Raw genomic sequence first — 25,740 nt, forward strand, 5'->3', positions numbered from 1 at the left:
CAGGCCTTTGCCCCACACCTTTGTAGAGGGGGCAAACATTCAGTGACTTACAAGTAGGAAACCAAATCCAACAAGCTGAAAACGAAGCATGCCTTTGGATGTTTCCCCTTCCTTCTTCTCCGCGTTTGATGACACTTCCTTAGTGCTGCAAGGGATATTTACTCCCATTCTCTTCTGTAATGATATAGTGAGCAGATTTACACTCAAAAACCTGCAAATGCTAATCTATAAAGACTGTGCTGTGCTGTCATGGCATGCAGAAGTGGCCCAGAGCCCAAATAGCCCCAGGATACTTCTGTAGTATCAGAGCAGTGACTCCAACAGGTATTTGCTGGAGGTTTGCTACCAGGCAGGGGAAATGATGGCAGTAATGAGCCCACAGTGAAGAACATAAAAACAGAAAGCAGGGCTCCCATGTCTTCCTTCTAACCGCCTTCATTCATCTCTGTTTCCCAGCCAAAATGTGGGTGTAATTGTTCAGGCATAGCATGAAGCTTTAAAGACTCACAGTGGATACGGCATAGCGGGAGGATAGCACAATGTCAGGAAGAAGCGAGTTGTTTTCTTTAGCAGTGGAAGAATTAGTGAGCTAGAAATCCAGGGATGTCAGGACTTTAGTCCCAATTAGAAAGAGCATTTGAGCTCTCACCAGATTGGCAGCAGACAGGACAACCCTAGGTCTCCCCTTGCAGAAAGGCTTGTTGATTTTCCTGAATTACGAGCCACTGGAAGCTGTACACGTCACTCACACTCTTTAAAGCACTGGAAAACCCAAAGCAGTGTCCTCGTGGGGAGAGAAGCAACATAATTTTGCCACAGAGGAGGAGAAAGAAGAGGTGAATGCCTGCTCATAGAGCAGACCTCTCTTCATTTAACGGCAGATGACAGTATCACTTATTTTCACAAACAGCTATTTAACAGTCAACATAAGGAAGCATCGTGTGTAGAGAACAGCAGACAAGGCATAAATTATAAAGCTTACTAAAGAATATGGTTCCTACTCTACTTTAAAAGGCAGGCCAGATGTCTTCACATGCAGTTGACTGTTAGTCGGCACGGCAAAATACTTTCAAGACCAGCTAACTCGAGTCACAATGTGCGCTTGATTCGCTTGGCTGCACAGGGATCTTCCTGGGCTGTGAGCAGGATCTACACACAGCTGAAAATACGGTGGGAATGAGTCAGTTCCTTGGAGCTTGTGTGGGAGTCAAAGACAGAACTGTGGGTGGCTTCAAAGTGTTAAACAGCCTTTTAAATTCAGGCCCAGTGTCTCAGAGGAATAAGGAAACAGAGATATTCACCCAGTCTGAATTTAGTTCTATGCTTTGGGCCAGCCTTGAGAAAATTGCTCTCTGATAGTAACAACTGCTTCCCAGGCATGCAGGTCTGCTTAGTCCCAAACCAGTTCAACTTCAGATATAATTCTGTGGAGTTTAGCAGCAACCCAGTTAGTCCGTCACCCACAACAAGGCAGCAGCAGCTGGTCCTCTCTTGGCATAGGCAGGCTGCCTCCAAGGCAAGGCAGAGACTCACTAGCTCCAGGTCAGGCATTTGTCTCCTCTACTCCCTGCATCTCACCTCTTTTGCTCGAGCTACCTGGGATAATAACTCGGCCAAAACAGGCAGTGCATGTATCTACTCCCTGTGATGACAAAGAGCTGCTTCAACCCTTCCAGCTCTGTATTGGCAGGGAGTTTCCCTGCCCTGCAGTCTATCATTCCACCTCTGGGGCCAAGAGCCTTGGGATGTGATTGTACTCCCAACTGGTCTGCACATATGGGGGAAAGGGGATGCTGTGAATTAAATTACCTGTGCGTCGCAAATCCAGGCCCCATTCAGTTACCTGTTGCCAACTGTTTGCCATTCAGCCCTATTTGCTTATAGAGCAGCCAGGGTCTGGTCAGCTCTAAAGAGGATTTATTGCTTTTACTGGATCAGGCTCACCCTTCCATTTAAGTGGATTAACGTGGGTTAACTCTAACTTAGCCCCACAGAGCATTAGCCAAGTCAAAATAAAGTTCCCTACTACTGGCAATTTTGTTCTTTTATCCCTGTCACAATGAATTTTTAATGGTCTTTATGTGCAAAAGTAGCTTTGCTAAATCTTAGGCTCTTACTTTCCAATGTAGATGATTTGGCACGTGAAGAATGCAATGGATATTTGAACCTGTAGTTTGGCATAGCCTGCACAGAGCAGCTAGAAACCTAGCCCTGGTCATTCGGGGACCTGCCAGTAACGATGCAAAACCCTAGCCCGGAGGAACAGCATGGGGAGCTTGCGAGGTTACATTAATCTTCAGTGCTCAACCAAAATCACCCTAACCCCATCATTCTTTAGATTCTTTTAATTAACCTCAGGATTCATATGGAGGAGTTGTACACGGGTGGAGCTGTGGGTTATTTGATAGATGACTCGGCTCACTCTGCCGGTCGTATTTTATTCACTTGAGAGTAACTGTTGAAGGCAGTTATTTACCACCAGGTCCAGGGTCCCCACCCCAGTAGACAATGTGCAACCATGTGGTAACAATCTCTGCCTGGAAGATCTTACAATCAAACGAGATTAGACAAAAGGGTCAAAAAGGAAGGGACCTCTCTTTTGCCCTCATCCTACAGACGGGCCAATCAAGGGCTCATGCACATTCAAGCAGCCACCAATTAAGTTTACTGTAACCCCTTTGTACGCAGTTTAGCCCACAGCAAAATCAAGGCGAATTAACTTAGCTTTATTGGCTGTAAAAGGGCACCCGGTTCAGGAGCCATCACAAGAAAACCTCCATCATCCGCCTGAACACACAAGGATAGATGCTGGAATTCAGCCAAGACAACATGGCTTTCATCTTTTACATGAAAGGGGGCTCCCTTTGACATTCTGAGGCCCACTTTTTTAAAAAGCTGTTATGCAAACTTTGGCTCAAATGAGCTTGAACAATACAGAGATATCCACAGCCAAAACTTCCAAAGTAAGCAATATTTCTGTACTCTGGATCCTACTCTGCAAAGACATATGCAGGAACAGCCCCACTGCCTTTGCCTGAACAACTCCAAGAGATACAAGTTTGTAACCACCAGCCATAAAGGACCACAGCTGAAAATGTCTATTTCCAGCATTAATGTCCCCTGAGCCAAGGCTTCAGTTTAGAGAATAGCATGGAAAGTTGCATGTTTCTTCAGAAATCACTGTTGCTCTCTATCTCAGTGTGGCTTTCTGGAGATCCCAGATCTGAACATCAGCAGTTCTATGCTATTTAATTTGTGAAGCCATCAGAGCTCTTGTAGCCAGTGGCTGTCTTCACACGTGATCATAGTTAGGAAGCTCCATAAGCTGGTATGTCATTATCTCAGTGTGTTAATTGACTCAGTCAGCAGGACTATTCACTTTGGATGGTTCTATTAGCAAGACCCAAACATTTCAAGCCTTCTGGAAGCCAGGAATCTCTCTTATCATTTAAGCAGAAGCTCAAGGAGATCTCTTGGAATCATTGACTTTCCAGCTAAAATAATTTAATTTCATAGATGGAAAGACACTCATATTGATGCACAAGCAAGTGAGAAAAAGAAGGTGAAAGCAGATTTCAATCTGCGAACAAAAAACCCCAAATCATCCTCCCACAGCCCTTCAAAGACACAGCCAACACTCTCAGCTGAATTAAATTGTGAAGCAGACCCTTTAGCAGCTACAGCCAGACTGAAAAAAAAAAGGGCATTACTTGACACATTTCTTTGCCCTGATTGGGAAAACATGTCACTTCCCTCCCAGATATCACTGGTATATGTTAAAATAAGTATTCCACAAGTGACGAAAACAACAGCTCTTGGTTTCCAAAGGACGTGTGTGAGCACGGCTAGCTGTTTAAGAGAGAGCTATGGTGTGAAAGTGAAGCTGCTCTTATAGAGTGGATGTCTAGTGTCTGGTAAGGCATGACTGCAAGCTGAGTTTATCCACGGGTAGAGCATTCATAGCAAGGCTTTTCCCACATTGTTTTCCTGGTGTCTTATCATGGACAAGCTCAGCACGAGTACTAACAGCTCTCCAGTTTACCCAGCTGCCTATTTTTATGAAGCCCACAGGAAATAAACTACATCAAGACCTCAGTTTGTTTTATACTGGCCATGTGGCTCAAGAACTGTTACAGGAGTAGGACAAGCAGAAGATTAATGGTGCCCATTCGAATCTGTTAGAAACCAAGCCAGAGCTGAATTTGTGCGTGTGTTTTTACTCCAAGCTATGATTAAATTAAATGAGGTGCAGAGCCTTAGGACCCACATCTTAAAAACCCTCATACCTCCTATTTTCAGTGATCTGTAGCCTGATTTCTGGAGATGCTGTAGTGCATGTTGAAGCAATCAACAATTGCTAAACAATCAAATTAGAAATCTCCAATTAGATCCTAAACATCAACCAATGAGATTCTGCATCAGTTCCATGAAGTTTCTACTACTTGGATGTATTCCTCACCTGGCCAGGCCTTGTTTTAAGCAAAGCAGGTCTTTCACTTGTGTTGCTTGTGACTAAGATTGGATAGATGACCTTAAAGTAGATTGTGATGGTAACTCAGGCTGCAGAATTTTTCTGTATTTCTTTATAAGGGATGGGAAGATGCACAGAGGAGCTTTGCACAAAGAAATAAACACAAAGAGGTGTTTTGGTATTGTTCTACATATTAGCCAGGCTCTTAGAAAAATAGCTGTCAAGAATTAGTCTCCTAACTCTGTATCACAGGGGTGATTGTACATGATTAAAGCCAGTGGGAAGGTTGCCATTGACCTCAGTGGAGCCAATGTTTTACACCTATCCAGCTAGGAAATCTTATGGGTTTCAGGAAGAAATTAAGACATTCAACACCTCTCGGAGCAAAGCCACTTTTACTTCAGAGCCTAAACACAAGCTTTACAACCTTCATTCCAGACACCTAGCTCTTCTTAGCTGATATTCACAGCTACAGCACAGCCTTCTCTGAAAGTACCTGAACCCCAGAAAACAGCTATTATAAATCCAGTTCAATGTCAGCAACCTGACAAATAAACAAAACAATAAATTTGACATCTTTTTGCTACCTGCCTCATATCCTCCATCTGTTTGTGTATTTTGACGCATAGGAAGGTTCTGAGAAACTGTACAACAAGAAGAACGCTACATCATCTCTACAATAAGAAAATTAAGGTTAAAGTATCCATAAAAGGGGATTAAGAACACTTGCCAGGAGAAGGATTTGAAGGAGGAGACACTGGCATTTGCAAAACGGCTGCTATACGGCTGCAGCTATGAACATCATCACGTTTGTAGAACTTTCTGTATGAAAAATGGCGGGGAAAAACCCTCAAACTATCATTCCAGCACTACAAAAATCTCAAGAGAAAGTGGTAGAAGGGTTGTCACGGTATTTCAGAGAAATCAAATACATTTCAAATAAAAATTTGTTAGGCTTAATGAATAAACTCATACCATTGTTACATTCAATTGGATTTTTTTTTCAAGAGGCACATAAACTTTCTTGTTTGAAGGGATAAATCAATGACAAATTGTCTGATGTTGGGAAGAAATTTCCTCTGCTAGCAGATGATTCCAATACAGAGTTTCTTGTATTCTCTCCCTTTGAAGTATCTGGTACAGGCTGTGGTTAGAGACAGGATATCAGCCTGACGAACCCTAAAGACATTTTCTTGTAGCTGAAAGTTCAGATGGTCACAAACAACAGTTGTTCTGGTTAGAAAAAAGTATCACGCATTTTCTCTAAGTTCAAAAGCTCTCTGCTCAGCACCTGGATTTTCTGCTTTTCGTGCCACATCTTTACAACCACTTCCTTCAGGAACCGACCATAAAATGTGCTCTGTTGGTGACAGCTCCTAAAACATTATGTATGTGAGTGGGTTTGAAAACATAGTCCTTTCAGGGGTTCTTCTTTGTTACAGAACATTTTTCTCATGAATGTTCACCCTTTCACCCTTTAGTCTTTGACTGGAAATTCAACCAAATTTCAGAAAAAATTGCTGCCGGCTCAAAACCCTGCAAGTGGTGAAAAATGAGTGAAAGGTGGTGGAGGGAATGTCCCTTTTGATTTGTCACTTTTTAGATCAAAACTGCTTACTTCTCCTAGATACGTTTTTTTTTATCCTTCTCTGAGCTGGTTCCTGAAGGTCCAAGTGAATGAGATGGCCTGGCTGTCAGCAGGATGCTCCCGCTTCTCACTCACCCACTTGCAGAAAGTGGCTCCCATTTCAAACACAGCCCTTTAAAAACAGGATTTGAGGAGATGGTGCCTGGTGTAGGATAAAAAATCCCTTTTTATAGACATAGGCTGTCATTGCACCTAGTGTCGCTTAGGGAGAATGGGGGAGAGAGAAGACCATGTAAAGTTCATCTCAGGGACTTGCCAGTGGAGAATGTACTCTGGGTGCCAAATCCTGCAGATACCGGGAGACAAATCTAGGCTTCACTTAAGTGCACAGGATTTTTGCCATTGACTGAAATGAAGTCAGGATTTTACCTCAGGGACCTGAGGAGCACAATCTCCTGGCATCAAATGGTCTGTTCTTCTCTAGTCTTCTCCTAGCTGATGCTGGATGGGAGTCCATTTATTCAAAGCCTAGGGAAGCACAAATACAACAAATAGCATTGCATCTGTGCTAGAGCTTTGTAATTGAATTTATATAGCATTTCTTGCTACCCCTCTGACATATTACAGCCAGGGATAAGAGTGAGAACTTGCTCCAGGTCTGTGGCACTTCTGGCCACATGTGGAAGTACAACAGCAGAAACCGTATCTAAACTGTGGTGCTGGCATCATTGCAAAAGCTGCCTCACTCTGGCCAAACGGTTTTCACCAAACCGTTCCAGGCAGATGACTGAATGCACAGGCTTTCCTAGGCATCAAAATGCCCACGGCTTCCCCACAGTCCACTCACTGACCCCAGCGAAACGGAACTACTGACCATTCAGCGTATTACAAAGCAATTGACTCTGAGCAGAATACATCTCTGCTTCATCCTGTTGCTATTTTGCTTTCCACTTTGGAAGCTTTCCTATTGCTGTGGCTGGCTCAACCACTTTATGGGGTTGTGGGGTTTTCCCCAAGATGAAGGCATTCACTGAGGTCTATTCACTAAGCGAAATCCTGCAGTGATACCCAATACTTGGGGCCATGGCACAGAAAACCCCATTCATTGTTGCCAAGCCACCAGGGCCAGCCACACAGCTGGAGTTTTACCTGTTTATTTATTCATTTAAAAGGTAACTATCACTTGGGCTTTTAGCTTATGCTGGTAATTTCAGACTTCTGCTCCAAAAGGATACATGCACACATACATGCATATGTATGTGTGTATACATTTCCTGCTTGGTAGCCTGAGCCACAGCCTTGGTCTGAACACTCCTCTCAGAGGCACAGACCATCTGCTCTTCCCGGCAGGAATACACTGAAACTGCTGGGGGTACTTCAGCTTGAACATCAGACTCCATATCAATACATTACTGTGACACTGGGAGCTTCACTTTAGGTACCCCTCAAAAAGAAGGACTGTATTTCTCCCTATATTTCTGGGGTGAACCGTATATCCTATATGTCCATTCTGTCCTAGCTTCTGCTCTGTCTTTTCTAGCTGCTCAGGGTATTCTGAAACAAACTTATTGGCATTTGGCATTTGAAGGTTGCAATGTGTCACTCCCAAGTGACAGGGGACAGGATGAGAGGGAATGGCCTCAAGCTTCGCCAGGGGAGGTTCAGGCTGGACATCAGGAAAAAAATTTTCATGGAAAGGGTCATTGGGTACTGGCACAGGCTGCCCAGGGAGGTGGTTGAATCAACTTCCCTGAAGGTGCTTAAGGGACGGGTGGATGAGGTGCTGAGGGGCATGGTTTAGTGTTTGATAGGAATGGTTGGACTCGATGATCCGGTGGGTCTTTTCCAACCTAGCAATTCTGTGATTCTGTGAATGTTCAGACTCATGAACCAAACCAGCAGAATGCTGCTTCTTTTGGCTGCGCACATCAAAATGCTCTCTGTTTTAAGTTGTGGCCAGCACTTTTGTAAAATGTGGTTGGAGGTTGTGCGTTCTAACCTGGCTTTTATCATTGTTCTCAGGAAGTTGTAAAAAGTAAGTGCTTGTAAAGTGAAATCACTTGAGTTCAGTAGTTCTGGAACTGAGCTTTTAAGGTGCCCTCCACGGCACAAGGACGGTAATGCTTCAAATTTTAGAAGTGTCTGAGCTTTAACTTTCTACATCAGGTTGGAGGTAAACATAATCTCAATACTGGAAATCTCACTTTAGAAGACAGGGTGCATTTGGGAGCATATAGACTTGATATTTCAACATGAAGGACCTCACCATTTGCACTGACAAGTTCCACGTCCCTGGTTCTTTTTCCATATGATTGAAATCAAGAGTTTAAACAGTTAACAAGTTAACACTGGCAAAACACTGAAAGTGAGAAATAAGGAGTGTGAAAATCAGAAAAATGTTTACTTAAAATGGAAAGCCTGGTACTAGTCCTGTCAGTTCCCTTAAAACTGGTCAGATACTGGTCAGTTCTGCAGCTCATCATAACCTTAGAAAATGCGGAAAAATAAATGTTAGTTCATATCATACTCTATATAATTAAGAATTTTAGATAAGAGTTAAGTGTAAGGCTGACTTTGTAATGTCTTAGCCATCCCAAAGAATGCATTAATTCTAGCTCACCCATGCAATGATGTCTGGTCTTGACATCAGAGACTCCTTTAGTCATTACATGAATTATGTTAAGTCTGGAAATGGCTTTGTACTTTCCCTGCCACCTCAGAGTACAGATCAGTGAAGAGAGCTAGATGCGCTACAGCCCTCGGAAACCTTTCTCTTTGCAACTGCCTGGAGAACTGCTGTGAAATACTGTCTCATAGGACATTAGGCAGCAGGCTAGCAGAAACCTAGGGGAATTTACAAGTAGGGGTTAGGGGAATGAGATGAATGGCATGGGATGGTTGCACATGAGTGCAGGGAAGCAACTAAAAATATTTGTGAAGATCTAAGTACACCACCCCAAAAATACACACATACTTTCCACCATTTAAATATCTTGTCTCTGGGTGGAAGCCAAATATTTTTCTATTTATTTCCACATATGCCACTAAGATACTAAGGAATTAGTATCTAATTAAAAATGTTAAGAAAATACAAGAAGTCTGAATATCCCAGAGAAAGACAAGGTGCTCAGAGGGTGTTATCTCATCCAGCATCATGTATTGAAGATGGGAAACAGTTCCTGGTTCCTAGTGCCACAAGCTTGCTCTCGAATTTGTGGAAAGAGCTACATTGGTCTGTTTAAGAAGCCGAGTTCTGCCTGTGATAAGCACTGGGAACAAGTGCCATGGTACCTTGTTTCCAGGCCTCCTGACTCTTACTTCCAATTTGCATTCCTGTAGCAGAGAAGGAGATTCCTGGCTGATTGGTTTAGTTTGTGTTCTTTGACATGAGGCTCCTTTAGAGGCCCAGACCTCCCAGTTAATCTTCAGACGGGGTGACAGGAGAGAGGACCTTTGGATGAAGATGGTGGTGGACTTGAGCTTAGGATACTCCAGGCTAGACCTCCTCACAAATTCCCCCAAGGACATCATGCAAGCAATTAAAACTCTTGGCCTTACCTCATTTTCACAACAGGGATAAGTCATATTTGCCTATTTAGATTACAGCTCTCTGAGCAGGGAGAGAAAAAGGTTTTATTACTGAGCAACCAAAGGAGGCCATGTGAACCCTCCTCACGCAAAGTATCTGGCCCTGAAGGTAACACTGGGCAGCTACAGTCACTTCTGAGATACGCTTGACACTGTTATCATGGTGCCTTGCAGGAAAACAGATTTCGTAGCTGGAGAGACCCACATTGTTTATCCCTCGCCATTGCCCTCCCTTCCCCCTGCAATTCCTGACCTAATACTGCTTTTATAAAGAGGCGTGTTGGAAGTATTTGCAAGTTTCTTGAAGGAACACAGCCAAGAAAACCCTCTCCTTGCTCTCTTTCTCTTCAATTTCACAGGCTACAAGGATAAAAAAGTTAATGCAGGTGGGACTGCTGTGATGACATTTGTCTGAACCCAACGATACCTCCCCAGGAGAAAGACCTGAGATTGAACTGGATCGGCAATGCTCCTGCTGCCAAAGTGGGGAAAGGAAAGGCCAAGAGCACCACTCTGGCCCAGGCAATGGTAGCAGCACATTTGGTGTCAAGTCCCTTTGCCAGAAAATGCTAAACTGCATTTACCAGTGCCTAAAACTCAGCCTGAGTGAAAGGACAATATTCTAAATTACAATTTGTATTTCATTTACCAGCGAAATAATTTTTTTAAAGGCATAAAATATTCAACTTTGTTTCATACAGTTGCAAGCTTATGACATCTGTGTCCTCTCCAAACTCCATCTCCTTGATTGCATCTTGCCAAGAGGATAGTTCCCATCCCAGATGACCAGCAGGTGTAAGCCCAGGACCTCCACACTGATTAGGCTGCAGAAGGTTGATTGCCTTTCATGGTGCCTTGTACGCTGTTGGTGTTCGCATTTTCCATGGAACCACGGTCCAAACATACCATTTACTAGTTCAATTTAGAAATCTCCAGGCATAAGCAACCCATTTGATTCACAGAAGAAAGCAAGAGGACACTGCAGGCTGCAAGAAGATACATGGCTTAGCCAGATCTTCTGCAGGACAAGCTGAATTAAAATGGCCAGGGAGCAGTACTGAAGTTTTCCTGTTGTAATTAGCCAAGAGAGTATGATGAACTGTAAGCAACAGGCTGTTACAGTCCCTGACACAGATGGAGCAAACATCAACGGAGACTGAAGGATTTTGTGTGCAATGAGTTCTCCTGAACACACAACCTGGCACGTGCTTCTCATGAGGAGCATGTATTTCTAGAAATACATGAATACAAACATAAAGTGGTAAAAAGCAAACGTGGAGTCAGGATCTCAGCAAAGCAGTAACAAATTAAACTGCTGAGCTTATTCATGCAACTGGCATGGACCCGTGTGCTCGGCGGGTGCAGACGATGCAAAGCACTGACATGGCAGGGAGCAAAACTTCTTTCTGAGGACACATAGAGTTTGTCCTGTGTGTTCTTGGTCTCCCCTCTTCCGTGCTGCTCAAGCAGCTTCATTATTCAGCAGTGAAACAAGCAGCAGCACACAGGAAAAAAAAGGAAAGAGCAACTGCTTGGTTATCGCTCACCTACAGAAAAATAAAACGGGGCTTTTCAGAGCGCGTGGTGTTGGTCTAACTGGCTCCCATTGGAAATAGCTAAAAATTCAGATATACTCACTGGTTTTCCTCTGGTTTCCCCAGTCAATCGGCTGCCGCCTGGTGTCTGGTTTAACTGGGTTCCATCTTCCATGTTAAACCTCGCCAAGCGGCATCCCCTCCTCTCCTCCAGCCAGCCCTGTGGTCTCTCGCCATGTGCCTGCACAAAGCAAGGTGGCTTTCACTTGGCAGCCACGTCTGCCAGCCCTTCTCTCCTTCTCTCTCATTTCTCCTTTTTTTTGGGGGGTGGATGCTCTGCTTCGGTGAAACAAAACAACACAACCATGTCCCTGTGGCATATTCAGCCCAGCCCAAAGCAGCATGTGGGATGAGGGCTCAAGGAGAAGAGATGGGAAAGCAAGAGGAGAATCTCGGCTGCTGTGACGGCTGCCAGCGCCTGTAGTGCCACCAGGCCAGGCTGTGCCGGGGTGTCCTTCCCCAAAATGTGTGAAACACCTGAAAACCACCTAAAAAACACTTGAAAAAAACTGCCCCCATGCTCCCCACTGCTTTTGGGTAAGCACAGCCTGCGCCCAAGGCTAGCAGTGTTCACCACTGAAACACGTAAAATAGGTTATTTTTTTCCTCTCAGAAACCCTGAGGTCTTGAGGAGGCAGCTCTGGCCACAGCCCCATGTTTCCCCACACTGTTTGGTTTTCCCCTCATTTTCCAGCCCGTTGAATAATAATAAATGGTGTCATTTTGATATGATGTATTTGTATTTACATGGTACATTTTAAAGCAATAGCTACACTGATCATACATATTAGAAACAATAAAAAAAGAAGTTAAGAACTAAAATGTACATCATACACTTGTATATATATTTTTACACAGAGGTAAAAAGGCTTATAAAAATCAATACAACAGGGTTTAACTTTTAGTATATAGATACAATAATGATTAGGCTTCAGGCACTTTAATTTGTTAACGTGAGCGATAGCTTAGAAAGAAAACAAAAAACCCCTTTCCACAACAGAAAAAAAAAATTGGTTAATGTTTTGTTACCACAGATACAAAAATAAAATCTGAATAATTTCTCTCAAATGATTGATGTCAGTATTGCAAAGCTGACTGGGAGAACGCTACACACTGTTCAGCAGCAGTGTGGGAATTAAGGAGAAATATTTACAAAAAACAGCCATTTCTATCATTGTGCCCTTACACCACTGCCTTCACGAACCAAATAACATACGCAGCAAAATCTACAAGTATTACAAAAACCCAGGAGAAGAGGAGGAGGGGAAGAAGAAAAAAATAAAAAGGGATTATTTTTTTTTAAACGTTTATTTCCAGACATACAGAAAGGCTTGGAGTATGTCTACTTTACTTAAATAAATAGGGGCACTTCAAGACCGGACAAAAAACTGTAAGATCTTTTTGTAGTGTTGTGCTTTATAGAGAGAAGATCTTACAGATGTTTGTTTACATGAAACAACTTTGAGAACAGAAATAAAAGGAAAAGGTTGTTCCATTAAATTTTTTTTTTTTTGAGGCTGGCTTGATGTTTACTAGACACCATTGAGAGATTTGTCAACTGCTACTAGGCACAAAATATTTATATTTCATTCAGCAAACCCAGACACATCACCCAGAGTGTAACACTCCATCCCTTTTCCACTATCATCCTTTTTTTTTTCCCCTAACCAAAAAAAATCCCCAGCAACTGCTATGAATTAAGCCTACCAAACTCTATAGTGTATAAGCACATTGCATACTTATTCATGGTTGACTAAAAAGCTGTGATTAACTCTCAGAGGAAACGTTGGGACATTCCACCAAGAAAGAATGGCAAGTGTTCCTTTTATATTTATTTGGCAAATTAATTAATAATAAAAAAAAAATCCTCTCTTTTAAGACTGATGTCAATGTGCAATACAGGGAGGGAAAGGACATGCGCCCACTGGCAATTTACTGCGGAAAGAAATTATGGCAGGAACAGCAGTGCCAGCTTTGACAAGCCAATCCCTAGCTGCCTCAAAGTATTCAGATTGTACTATGCTAGTTAGAGCTCACTGCGCTAAATCTTTTTTTTTTTAATAAAAATTATTTGGCTATTCCTTGTAATATATTAGAAAAATACTCTTTTTCCAAGCTAATTACAAGCCTTGTACACAAGACAACATGACATTAAAAAAAATTAAAAAAATTAAAGTAATCTTATCCTGCTGTATGCACCTTTTGCATCCACTTGAAAAATCTGGGTGGTGAACTGGGGAAGGAAAAGCCAGGGAGATGCTTTGGTCTGGCTCCTACAAAGACTCACATGCTTAATCCTACACACAGACTCACAGAAATGCTGGTTGCATGCGCATTACGCCAAGACATGTGTAAGCATCTGGAGGATCGGGACCACAGATCAGGAAATGGGAGTGGTGGTTAACATCCTGGCTTCTGATTTTAAATACCTGTTTAGATTGCTAAATGTAGTTCCAACGGTGGACGCGTCTGTTCTCATGCTCAAGTATTACAGAGAAAACAAACAAACAAATATGATTTTCCATATAATCCACCACTTAAATGCACCATTTCCCCCAGAACTGCCATAATAGTGCTTTTGACGTTGCATTGTTAGTAATTCTTTGCATAAAAACAATTTTCTCATCTGGAACTTTAGTGTTTTATTCACAGATCATTACATGGCTGGCTAATAAAGAAGTTCCCTTCCTTTTGGGCTGAACTCTGAAAACACAATTTAATTGTTCCGATGTTATTTAGGGAAAAAAGAAAACCCTAACATTTAAGTTTCCCTTTCAAGTAGTGGTCTGAAATGATTACAGGTAAGGAGAACTACCAGATTTTCAATGGTTATGTGACTATGGTAACCGAGCCTTGCTTTCTGTTCACAGAGCTTTACCAACAGAGAAATAATTTAAGATGTTTGCTGAAGGAAATGACGATGGACTCTAGAAGAGAAACTGCAGCTTTGATGGCTATTTTGGCTTTGGAAAACAGAACAAAACCCCCAAAGAAAACCAGTGACAGAAATACTGTGTTGTGGTACAAGTTTGTTACTAGCACACCTTCTATACACACACAATAACTTGACGGCAAGTTAAAATACCTTCCAAGTGAGATTTCGTTCACTACACCACCCCTTTTCTGGAAATGCCAAAGCTTGCTAACACGCTGATAGTACCACATAAGCGGAGGCAAGACAGACACAACCTGGAGATGTTCTACAATCCACCACCATTTAAAGCAGTTCTTTTCTCAAACTTTTTTTTTAACAGAAAAAGAAATAATATAAACATGTACAAGACAGTCTGTTCTGATTACAGATTAATAATACAAAAGTCTATGCTGTAGGTTAGTTAGTTAGAACACTTGATGAGCAAATCAATGCAGTGTGAGCCCCAGACGACTGAATGTAGAGTGATCCAAACTGGTGTTTTCTGGATGCTGTTGGGCACAGTGGCTGCATCAAAATAAGTGATCTCAATGCTCCAAAACCAATGTGTTCCTTGAACTACAGGAAAAATGTAACACTTCGAACACATCCGTAGTCATCCAGCAGCTTTGTGTTTTCCACCACAGCACCTGCACATGACCCCACAGTGGTAACAAGCCCGAAGCGGCAAGTAACAGCACATACATGGAGCAATGAAAGACAAGGCGATAAGGGCCATCCACCGGAGGCAAAACATTTCATCACTGGTGTCACACGAGCAAGGATCTGTATAGTCTCCTTCTGGATCGGACATACAGTGATAGAGCATAGTGTCTGCACACCACATACAGCTCACTCGATGGATGCAAGTCTTGACGCGGTCTGGAGCATCCTGGCATTGACCCCGTTTGTTCTCCTCATGATTGAACATGTCCCTGCAGTACACGCACCGCGACCTCTCACCATCTTCTTTCCGCCTAGGCTTGAATTTGACAGGTTGAGTCTTTATCACAGCACCCTTAATATCTTCACTCAGGTCAAAGTCTGAGTTGTCTACGTAAGGATAAGTGTATTCATGTTTTGGGGCTTCACTTTTGGCAAAACGTACGTAGGAGTCCATGTCGTCAGGATCAAAGTTCTTTCCTCGTGCTGGGGCGTGGCGATAGTCCTCATATCCAGTCATCCAAATCTTTTCCCGAGGATTGATGCGCACTATCTCCTCATCATCGTCTGGAAAGTTGACGTGCCTGTAGGATCGCGGTACTGACTGTGGAAGCAGGAATGGAGATTAAGAGAGAGAAAAGATAAATAAGCTCACTTTCAGCAATCACTGCCTCCTCGCTTAGTGAAGAGCCAGTATATAACAATTTTGTCTTTGCTGCTTTGCACACCTTTCACTGTGACCCAACTACAGAGTTTCAGCCTTTGGCTCAGGAATGAGTACAACTGTGACAGCCCTGCAATGGCCTGTGTGCACATGATACAATGTAACATAATAAATGACAGCATAACCCCTTTTTGTTTTTAATAATTGGAACCCATTTAAAGGAAAAAGGAAAGAAGGAAAGGGGCGGTCTTTTCAGGGATGCGGGGGGGGGAAATCAAACACCAGTCTTGGCTATGGCAGATGCAGCCCCTTAGGTGGCAACAATGGGAAGAAACCTTACTTGTTCTAGATGGTAGTGGTCAGAGCTATAATGGTCATGAAGGTGTCCACGAGTGCAAATTCTTCGATGTTCGCAGGATGCAGGAGAAGCCATAGTTCGCACAGGCTGTTCCCTTTTTTGAGAGGAGTTAGAGGAGCTATCTGTAGCGTTCTGTTTTAAATGGAAAGGGGAAAAAAAAAATCATCATACATTCGGCTGTTACTATATGCAGCATTAAAAGTGAGATTTTGTCTTTCACTGACTTTGTGCACACCTACTACATTGGCAACACCTGACAGCAGCCAACTTCATAAAGTTTCACATAAAATACTTGAAAGAGGCAGATCTGTTGCCAGGCCATAAAAGCAGTTGCCACACACACAGAAAAATAATATGCCACAGCCTACCCATGACATATTCACCAGCACCACTTGTATTCGCTTGGCATGTCATTTCTAGCACTGGACACTGTGGAATGGTGAGTGTGGTTACGGTAGAAGCTATCTCTAAAGAACAAAGGTAGACTCCATCAAATGATGTGACTATGCAAATCCTGCAAGCACACACAAAACAGAGTGTCTGTGTGCCCAGGCTGTAGCCAACGAGCTACTTAGGCTGCAAAAATACTGGCAACTTCGTTAACCTGCAAGTGTCCCATTAAGTTAAGGACTTCTTTACATGTTCTTCTCCAAACGCTTGCCGAATTCCAGTTCATCATAGGCTACTTGAATAATCACCTTTCCTTTAAAGACTTCAGGTTGTTTTTTTTTCCCTTGTTTTGTCACTGATCTCTAAGATGCAATGAATGTCTCATGTTTTTATACATTCCTGGCTCACACTGCACACTTTCTTTAGGTTAATTAGTTACATCATTACACAGCAATGGTTGTGAAAGGGCAAAACATCATGCAATAACATGCTGTTACCAATACCCACAGCTTCTTAACAGATGTAATTCTCCCCTGGAGAAATACACATTGGGGTACCAGTCAGAGCCATCCTCTCTCTATAGCCCTTCCTTGATTACAAGTTTCCATCTGCTATCTAGACATTCAGGATTTTGCCCATTAATTCTTTTCATAGATCAGTTAGGCTATTTCATATTACTATGAATATCAGATGGCAGCTGTTAAATGCACTAACAGATCACAAGCAGGAAAAAGAGCCTCCATGCACAATGATCAGAAGAGCTGTAGCACTGCATGTGCCTAAAATATTGCTACTTTGAACTAAGAAAAATCTTTACCCCTCCCCCAACTAAGAATCCATAGTGGAAACATGACAAGTCCAAGGGGAAGGTTTTCATTTGCCACAACAGTATAGCTGGAAACAAACTCTACAGAGAAGGTTGTATCAGCAGACTGGTTTTACCTGAAAAACCTTCTCTCCTTGTCAAGAATGCACTCTCCAAATATTGTTTTCCAATGAAGCGTGCTAAACATGACTCTTATTCCAAGAATACAAGAACACTCTTTGTGGGTATTTGTTTATTCTGAAAACAACACTGCAAGACTGTGTCCAAAGGTGAGCACACCTTAAAGCATTACAACATGAAATAGATGTTGATCTTCTTTAACCGGTATAGCAATGAATCCTCAACTTATTTTGTTGAAAAGTAAGTACACAGATCTGTTTGCAGTGTGATACAAAGCCAGGCTCAGTTATTCAAGAGGTACAACAAGCAGGATGAGCTTTGGATGGCTGACCCACCCATTAGAAGACTTTTAATGCACAAGTTGGTTTTTTTAAAAAAAATCCTAGAAGTACCTAGAAGCAGAACAGCTCTTAAGATCGTTACCACCATCTATTAAAACGTAACTGCACTGGCAGTAAGGCTCTTTTAAAAAAGTTGGGTTTTGACCCGAGTTCTCATAAATTATTAGACACGGGCACCTCAAACACCTCAAATCTAGAATTCAAACCCTGCAAAACTATCTCTTGTGCCTGTAACTTTAGGTCCTACAGTATCTAGCATATTTTGGGGGAATTTCAAAAGAAAATTAACAGCTTCTACAAGTACTCTGTAACAATATTGAGCTTCCAAACAATTTGGAAAACCTGAGAAGAGTTAGGATTTAGTTACAACAGCTGCCTCACACAACTACTTTCTGCAGTGCTCTAAGTGCTGCAGCCCCAGATGCTGAGCTGTAATTCAAGCTTCTCAGAACCAGTTGATGGTCAAAATAATGAAGTCTGGGAAAATTACCCAACTGGAGGAAGTTGCACATACTGACCTGCAATTCCTCTATCCTCCTAGACAAAAATAAAAATCCCAAACTGGATATAACTGCTAGATAATCTCAGTAGGGCAGCTGGGAGCTATAATCAGCCCCTCCATGCTCCATGCTATTTGCTACTTCTCGGGCAAAGCTGTGTTTCTGCAATTGGAAAAGAGGCTGTAGTGACTTTTATCTTGCCTGATTCTTATCTACCCTTGCTCTCCTCCACACCTTATTCTCCATCAGATCTGGCAGGGCAACCAGGCCGCCCCTCCACATATGTTGAAATGGCTACAAAACCTGTATGCAGCTTACCAGAGAGGCTGTGGTTCCGGCTCCTGCTTCCACCTTATTAAAAATTGCTGCATTTCCATGTTCAATGTCCTCAGATTAGAGGGGCAGTTTGCCAACACAAACACTTACTCTAAGCGCCCAGAAAGGGAGAAAAGCAAGCTATCCAAGACCATGTCTCTGCTCACTCTGTAAACAAGTTCATGCTGCCTCCTGGATGGTGATGGTAAAGGCAACTGGTTGATAAATACAACGCCTGCAGGGTTACTTTGCTAACCATCAGATGGAATAAATAACCACTGTTACTTTCCAACAAGGTCCCCCATCAAAACTTCAAACGTCCGTTGAAGAGAAAAGGCTTTTGACACACAGGTGTGAATGGCTTGGATATTAGGAAAAAAAATAAAAGAGAGAAAATATCCCCCTTCCAAGAAGGTCACCAATGAAGCCCAAAGGCTCATCACCTGCACTGGTGAGCATACTCATCAATGACCTAAGGAAAGAGGTGAATGAAATGACACAGTTTTTGGATGAAACTTAGGTTACTTAACAGAGTAAAAATGAAAGCTAACCCTGAAAACTTGCTTAAGAACCTCATAATGCTGAGAGACTGGATGTTAAAAAAAAAAAAAAATCATCCCTGAAGTGCAAAGTGACGGAAACTCCTTGATCTAACATGTACAACAATGCACTCTGAGCCCGCTATCACTGCTCAGGAAAGAGGTCTTGGGGGTTAAAACAGACGGCTCTGTCACAGTGTCAGCTTGGTGACTCAGCCACAGATTAAAAAAAAGGCAACAGCAACAAAGCTGATCAAGGCATTACAAGCATCTGCTGTGCTACCCGACTCAGTTGGCAGTTCTGATACTTCCACCATAGCAGGCTCACAGAGCAAGGGTCGAGACAACTGAGGACGTGGGATGGCTTCTCAGTGGCAGCTAGCTAAATAGCCTGGGTCTCTCCACCCTGGAAAAGAGATGATTGAAGCAATCATGAAGATGGGAATAGAAGTCTTGGCTGGGATTTTCTACCACCAGCACAGCAGTGAAAATTTCAGGGAGGATGATAGAGGAGGCAGACATGAGAAGTTTGTTGCAGGTCACCCAAATACAACACGCTTGCCTACAGGAATACATCTAGAAAGGACATGGTCTCCAGAGTCAGGCTATTTCACCAATGGAAAGGCATGTCCTAAACCACTGAGCTCCTTGTCTGTCAGAGAAACATTGTCTTTCTCTGAAGCCCGTCGAAACCAATTCAGTTCTAGTATTTGTTTTTGAGGGGAAACTATTGAAAACAGGCCCAGTAGCCACATAAGAGAAATGAACCCAAAACTGAAGTTGTTGGAACAGAGAGTCCAGCAAGAAACTGCTTCAACATGCCCTCATCTGCTCAATTAGAGAAATTTGTGCCACATGTACTACAGCTTTGTGATTGCTATGGTGGTCATGAAGTTTTGTAGTTTCACTGCTCAGATAACAAAATCATTAATCATGACCATAATAGCAATTTTATAAAACCCATGCAACACATTTCCTTTTGCAAGTGAGCTGTACATAGCTGCGCGAGCGCACGTACCACATGTTTGACATGGATGCTTTGAGAAACAACACCGGGCTTCTACAAACAGATGACTGCACTGCAATCGTTTTTAAAAAAAGGTGTCTGTGTTTCCCCCTCAGACTGTCAGAAGTGACTCATTAAATTAAAAACCCCTAGTCATTAGTAAAGAAGATTGTGTTAATCATTTACTGCAGTTTACTTCTCATTGAAAAGGATTTGTTACACAAGAGCAGCCGGCTAATCAGGTGCCTAAGTAATATTCTGAGATAAGCATCTATCATAAAAAAATGATAAGAAAAAGAAGCCTTATCCCTCCTGAACTGATTGCTTTGCCTCTAATGGCTTTACAGAATAGTTTCACCCAGCATGATGCAACATCCAACTGTGACTATGAAAAAGAAAAAAGATTAATCTCAAAATTATGAAGCAATACAATCTGCGGCAGCTTGTCAGAAATTGGTTGCCGGAGGGAAATTATGGAGCTCTGTCAGTTATAACTTCCAGAAATGCTCTCAGCCAGCTAAAGCATTCACAAGTTTGCTGTCAAAAATAATCGTGGGTTAAGCAAGACGAGATTTTTTTCTTTTTATCCCCCTCTAGGATTTTAATGGTTATATGAGGTAGGGAGGGCAAGGGGGAATAAAAATGTCATGATGTTGAACAAGTAGTTTTGCAAGTAATGGTCCTAAAGGAATTGAAAACCCATGCCAGCCTGGCCTGTGCAAAGCATAAGCCCTCAACAAGATGATCTGCTCTCTATTGCCATGCTCCACTTTGCTAATCTTCCACTGCTGTGCAAGCCTGCTCACTGCATCACCTCTGTCTGAGGGGAACTGTTGACATGCAGAATGGAAATGCAAAACTTGATGGGTGCTCAAGCCAAGCCTCCTTGCAGCAGCTCCTGTGTTCACTTTGGGAAGCATGGACATGTTACAGAAGAACCCACTGGCATCTCGTCATCTGAAAAGACATCTCCACCCATCCCCAGGATGACCCAGCTCCATCATCAATTCACAGCTTGAGGATAAGCCTGGAAAAATGACAGCCAGCAAGCTGCATCCTCCTCTGGCCACAGTCTGACCGCCTCTGGCTGAGACCCACATGATAAGCTCCCTGCAGGCAGCCAGAGCCCTTTGTTTGTGTGCTCTGCCCAGGTGCAATCCCTTGGGAGCCCCGGCACAAGCCAGCTCTTCTTTGCTTGGCCCTTTTCCTTCACTGGAATAACGGAAAACACAGCTGTGCTATCAATACGGAAAGGAAAAATGATAAAGTTGTCGGAATAGTACAGCAAGAGAGCAACACTGAGCGTAGCACCAATCTGAAGTTTATCTGCAGAGCCTCCACTGTTTATGAACTTCACAAAGAGGCAGTCTGAGAGCTACTTCATATGCATGGCAAAGAAAGAAACTTCCACCTTTCCAGAGAAATTAAGATAAAATATTGTCTCCCAGAATTCTCTCACCTTGATCTCACCAGAACAAGTCTTTCTTCTCCCCCTCTAGATTTCTTTTTTTCCTAGCCTAAAGAGATATAGCACTTCTGAATTTCACAGAGAGGGGAAGAGCAAAAATCCTAACTTTTGTCTCAAAATGCCTCTATCTCTCTACTCAAGAAAATAAGGAAAAGAAACAGCTGACAGTTTCCATCCACCTGTAAGCTTGTCCTGTATACTCAGGACAGCCCACTTCAAAGGGGGCTTAGATTAAGAAAGAAAAGAAATTATTAAGAGAAAGGTTTAGAGTGAAAAATCTTTTAAGATTTGAGACTCCTGTCTCCTGAGCACAAGCTTTTAATCTGTCATGGCAAGATAAAGCCACAGATGAAAATGCTTTTGTCAAATTTGTTTGTTTCCTGTTGCTGAGAACAAGACAGTAATTGTATTGAAGAAAGTAACTTCCATACATTTCTGAAATGTTTTAACACTCTCATCCACTGAGGACCGCTGGGGCTGAACCTAGTTCTATTCCCTAGCAGGGGGTCTGAAGGAAAAGCTTCATGTTAAACCATATTCCAGATACAGTTCAAAGACAAATTTGCTGTACACACCATTACAATAAGCATGGATTCAGATTCTTCTAAAAACAGAATCAGACTAAAATGTCTCAAATGTCTGGACTGTTTCCTAGTCACCACTTACAAAAAAAACATTATATAGTGCAGAAGCCTAGCTAGTTTTACTGTTACCTTTTTTATTTTTGAGTTTTGTGGTTATAGCTTTTAGTGCCAGAAAGATGCTGCTGGCTCTGCTGTTTTAAGTCAGCAAAACTTAAAACTAACATTTACACGGATTTGGTGCACAAGATCATCTCCACTAAGCAAATGCTAAACCCAATTCTGGCATCATCAGTCAGTCTGCATGAACTACAGATGTGGCTTCACAGCTCGCTCCAAGGAGTAAAAACAATATAAAAGAATCAGACACAGTTAAACGATACGGCAAACACTCAGATGTGGTAAGGGGGAAAACCTCAGTGAGATTTTCCTGTTTCACTGCTTGCCAGTGATACAAGGCTTCAGACACATCTCTGCAAAAGCAGGCATTTGAACAGATACAAAGAAAAATGCCTGCAAAATCAACAGAGTGCTGAAGTAAGAGAGTATCCCATTTTGCCTGGACTCAGCTCAGGACCAGAGGCTACAAGTGGGTCCACGTGACATTTCCTTCCCCTTGTCTTACGCTTACTACACCACTGGGCTAGCATACAGCTTCAATGGAAGGAGAAGTTTTTGCATCAGGTACTTATAAGGGAAAACCAGAATGCTCTAAGGGGAAAAAAAACACCAAACCACAAGTCCCAGTTGCCCACAGCGATTCCATGGTATAGTGGCGAGGGTGGGAAAGCTCTGCCTACCCATGAGACGCTTGTCTCCTTGTCAATCTGGAGAGCCTCTCCTCACCAGGAGTCCTCCGTTCCCTTCTTCATTCTTGCAACTCCTCCTGGCTGTGGCCTGATTGAAGCTACATGGCTTCAGTGGGATATTTTTACCTAAACCCAGGAACTGCTTAAACCTACCAATTGCCTAAAACCCTCTAGGGACAGAGGCACGCTTCTCCTTTGTGCATAAGAGGCTCCGTTAATCTGTTTATGCCTTGGAAATAACATCCAGTGCAGACTACAGCATTGTCGGGATGATCAGCTGCCCAATATTTGTGTTCGTACAGCTCTGTGAAGATTAGCAAAGCCTGCCTCCTCTCACAAGTAATATTAGCCACATTACCACAGCTGTCCTCTGCTAAGGCCATGAGGGATGGCCATTGACGTCTATACTGCTGTAGGGAGGTGATGGTCTCTGCTTCTCCCTCCCACTGGTCCCATCACTTGCTCTGTACGCACGCTTGAGTGGAGGACAATGGGAATCCAGCCCAAAATCATCTTCTAGTTCTAACAGCTCCCTAACCCCAGCTGACCACTCGTAGAGGCTTTTGCTCCAGTGGTGTAGGAGGGTCTCCAGGCAAAGCAAGGGGCAGAGATGGGGCGGGGGGCCTGGATAGGAAGGTAGATATCAGCTCCTCTTTAAAGTCTCCCATCTTTGACCTGCTTGTCATTAGCATAGCTGCATTTAATTAGTAAAGCGCAAGCTCCTAATTTTAGGTGAATTCAGCACATACAATGCTGCTGAGAAGTTTTCCCTTTGGAAGATGGGTAGCAATGCTAGGAAATAAAGGAGTGAAGCTCAGCTGGGGAGTGTTAAACACTGCATGTGTGCAGGGGATGACCACAGCCTGTGCTGCTTCTGACTGTGGCAAGGAACAGATGGCTCCACAAAACTCACCACTGAATCTCAGCTCTTCTATACAGAAATTTCCAAGGGGAGAGAAGGAAGAAAATAAGATTGGGGGGGGTGGGGGGGTATGCTAATGAAAATTAGATTGGCTAAGCTGAAAGAATCAGTGCACCAAAAGAACCAGACATCATTAATGTTTTTGCAATGCACAGATTAAACACTTCAGCCTCCAAATTCAGCGGTGTGCTTCTTCAGTATAATACACCGTGTTACAAACACAAGGTAAAAAGCCAGTCACATGTAAACACAGCAGACTGATACGATATTTTAAGAAGTCAGTTACGGGTCATTTATTCACACAGTTATGAGCATCCACGTTATTTTAGCTGGAATTCATCACCAAAATAGAACCCAACAGCTGATGCAAACTTTTAAAATACCCTCCTCAAATGCACTGCAAATATGTCAGGCTCTGCTTAAAAATGCAACGTACTTATTTATTTCTGCCTTTCTTTCTCCTTTTGCAGACAGAACCAGAGACAGATGAACTGCTCCCTATAATCACTTTTGATTTAATTTCTGTAAAATATTCACAAGATACAGGGCAAACAGACCCCTGGCAAAACACATTAGGCAGGTGAGGGAAGGAAATAGGGCTATTTAGATGTAGTTGTTTACAATGCATTTCTGTACTGGGCAGAGGTCCATTTTGAGCTCTCTGGACTCTTACATTCTGTTATTCATCCTCAGTTACTTCCAAACATGTGCCTGGGGTGGGGGGAATACCATTATGCAGTATTTTGCCAGTCAGAGGGTTTTACATTTTTTTTTAAAGGGATTGCCTGCCACTTTAAAAGAAAATTGTTCTTGAAGCTTCACATGAAAGCACATTTCATTGTTTAGTTTTACCAAACTCCTCCTTTTCCTTTGTAAACTCTCCAAAAAAAGAAACTGAAAACAAACAAACAAAAAAAAAGACTTCGAGAGGATGCAACCAAATTACAGCTAGTGTAGCAAAACTCTAGTGCATACTTAAGAGTGGCCTGAACACTCCATCTTTTGTTCTTTTTCTTTTCTACTTGTTATGTGAGACAACAGGATTCAAAACAGTTTTGCCCATGTTTAAACAGCACACAGAAATTACAGGCTCCCTCTCAAAGAGCAGTGGTGAGATAATAATTTGCCCTGCAGTTTCAACTCAGCCCCCTTCATTTCACCAGCAAGACTGATGCTCCAGCTCAGCACCAGGAGTTAAAACGCTTCTCTCTCCACTAAATTATACAGAGCAACTGGGACACCAGAGCTAAACACAGCTTCTCCTGCTCGCTCTGGACCCGCACCCCTCCAGCCCCAGCAGCACCACTGGGTAAAGTGCCAGGTGGCAGGTCCCCTAATCCTTTCTGCTGCAGCATGGGAAGTTGTCAATCATCACTCTGCCCCTAGCCAAGGCTGCCTCTTCCCAACCGGGATTACATCCTGCGCAGGGCCAGCTCCGTCCGTCACCTTCGGAGGCAGAACCCAGGGCCCTGGCCAAGACACCTCAAATCCAGCTGCAAGTATCCTGGGACAGAGCATTTTGTTTGGATGCAGCAGCAAGAGAGAGAACAGCTTATAAATACAGCTGCTTGCTGAAAGCGGTTTCCTTATATTAAAATATTACTACATGATAATAGAAAAAGGCCATTTTTCTATCTTTGCTAAATTTTCAAGCACTGTGTGGCTGAACTATACAGAACTATACACTTCAAAGGCTAACTGCACAGCATAGAACCTAAGGGAAAACTAAGGTAAAACTTTCAAGCTAAAAGCATAACGTTTGGCCATAACACATCCTCACTGATGCTGCCTCAGCTGTGCTGTCGTCTCCTTGCCTCAGTCAAAGGATGAATTTGGCAGTAGCAACACGAAGGAAGAAAATGCCATAAATACTAAGCCAGGCTCAGCCATGAGTACAAGAACCAACCAGCACAACCACAGCCAGCGGGTATGTGACTAATTTCAGGCAGCACAATGAATATTAGCAGGGTGGTGGAGGTTTTTTCCCACCCTCTTAGCTGATAATTCTCTTACAGTTTCCCTTTAGCCAGCATTTCTGCTTCTCTGGCCCTACAGAGAGCTGGCTAGAGGACCTAAACCACTGGA

General features: G+C 42.9%; 1 protein-coding gene across 2 annotated transcripts in view; it reads right to left on the minus strand.

The window, feature by feature from the left end:
- Positions 1 to 11,960: 11,960 nt before the first annotated feature.
- SPRED2 (sprouty related EVH1 domain containing 2) overlaps positions 11,961 to 25,740 on the minus strand; it is a 66,280-nt gene continuing 52,500 nt past the window's right edge. For both annotated transcript variants that reach the window (XM_069850068.1, XM_069850069.1), the window contains exons 5-6: positions 15,821 to 15,970; positions 11,961 to 15,420 (exon numbers count right to left, since the gene is read on the minus strand). In XM_069850068.1, the coding sequence (XP_069706169.1) occupies positions 14,770 to 15,420; positions 15,821 to 15,970 (801 nt within the window). In that variant the 3' untranslated portion in view covers positions 11,961 to 14,769. The remainder of the gene's footprint in view (positions 15,421 to 15,820; positions 15,971 to 25,740) is intronic.

This window comes from Phaenicophaeus curvirostris, chromosome 2 (assembly GCF_032191515.1).
Source record: "Phaenicophaeus curvirostris isolate KB17595 chromosome 2, BPBGC_Pcur_1.0, whole genome shotgun sequence".
NCBI classification, from domain to species: domain Eukaryota; kingdom Metazoa; phylum Chordata; class Aves; order Cuculiformes; family Cuculidae; genus Phaenicophaeus; species Phaenicophaeus curvirostris.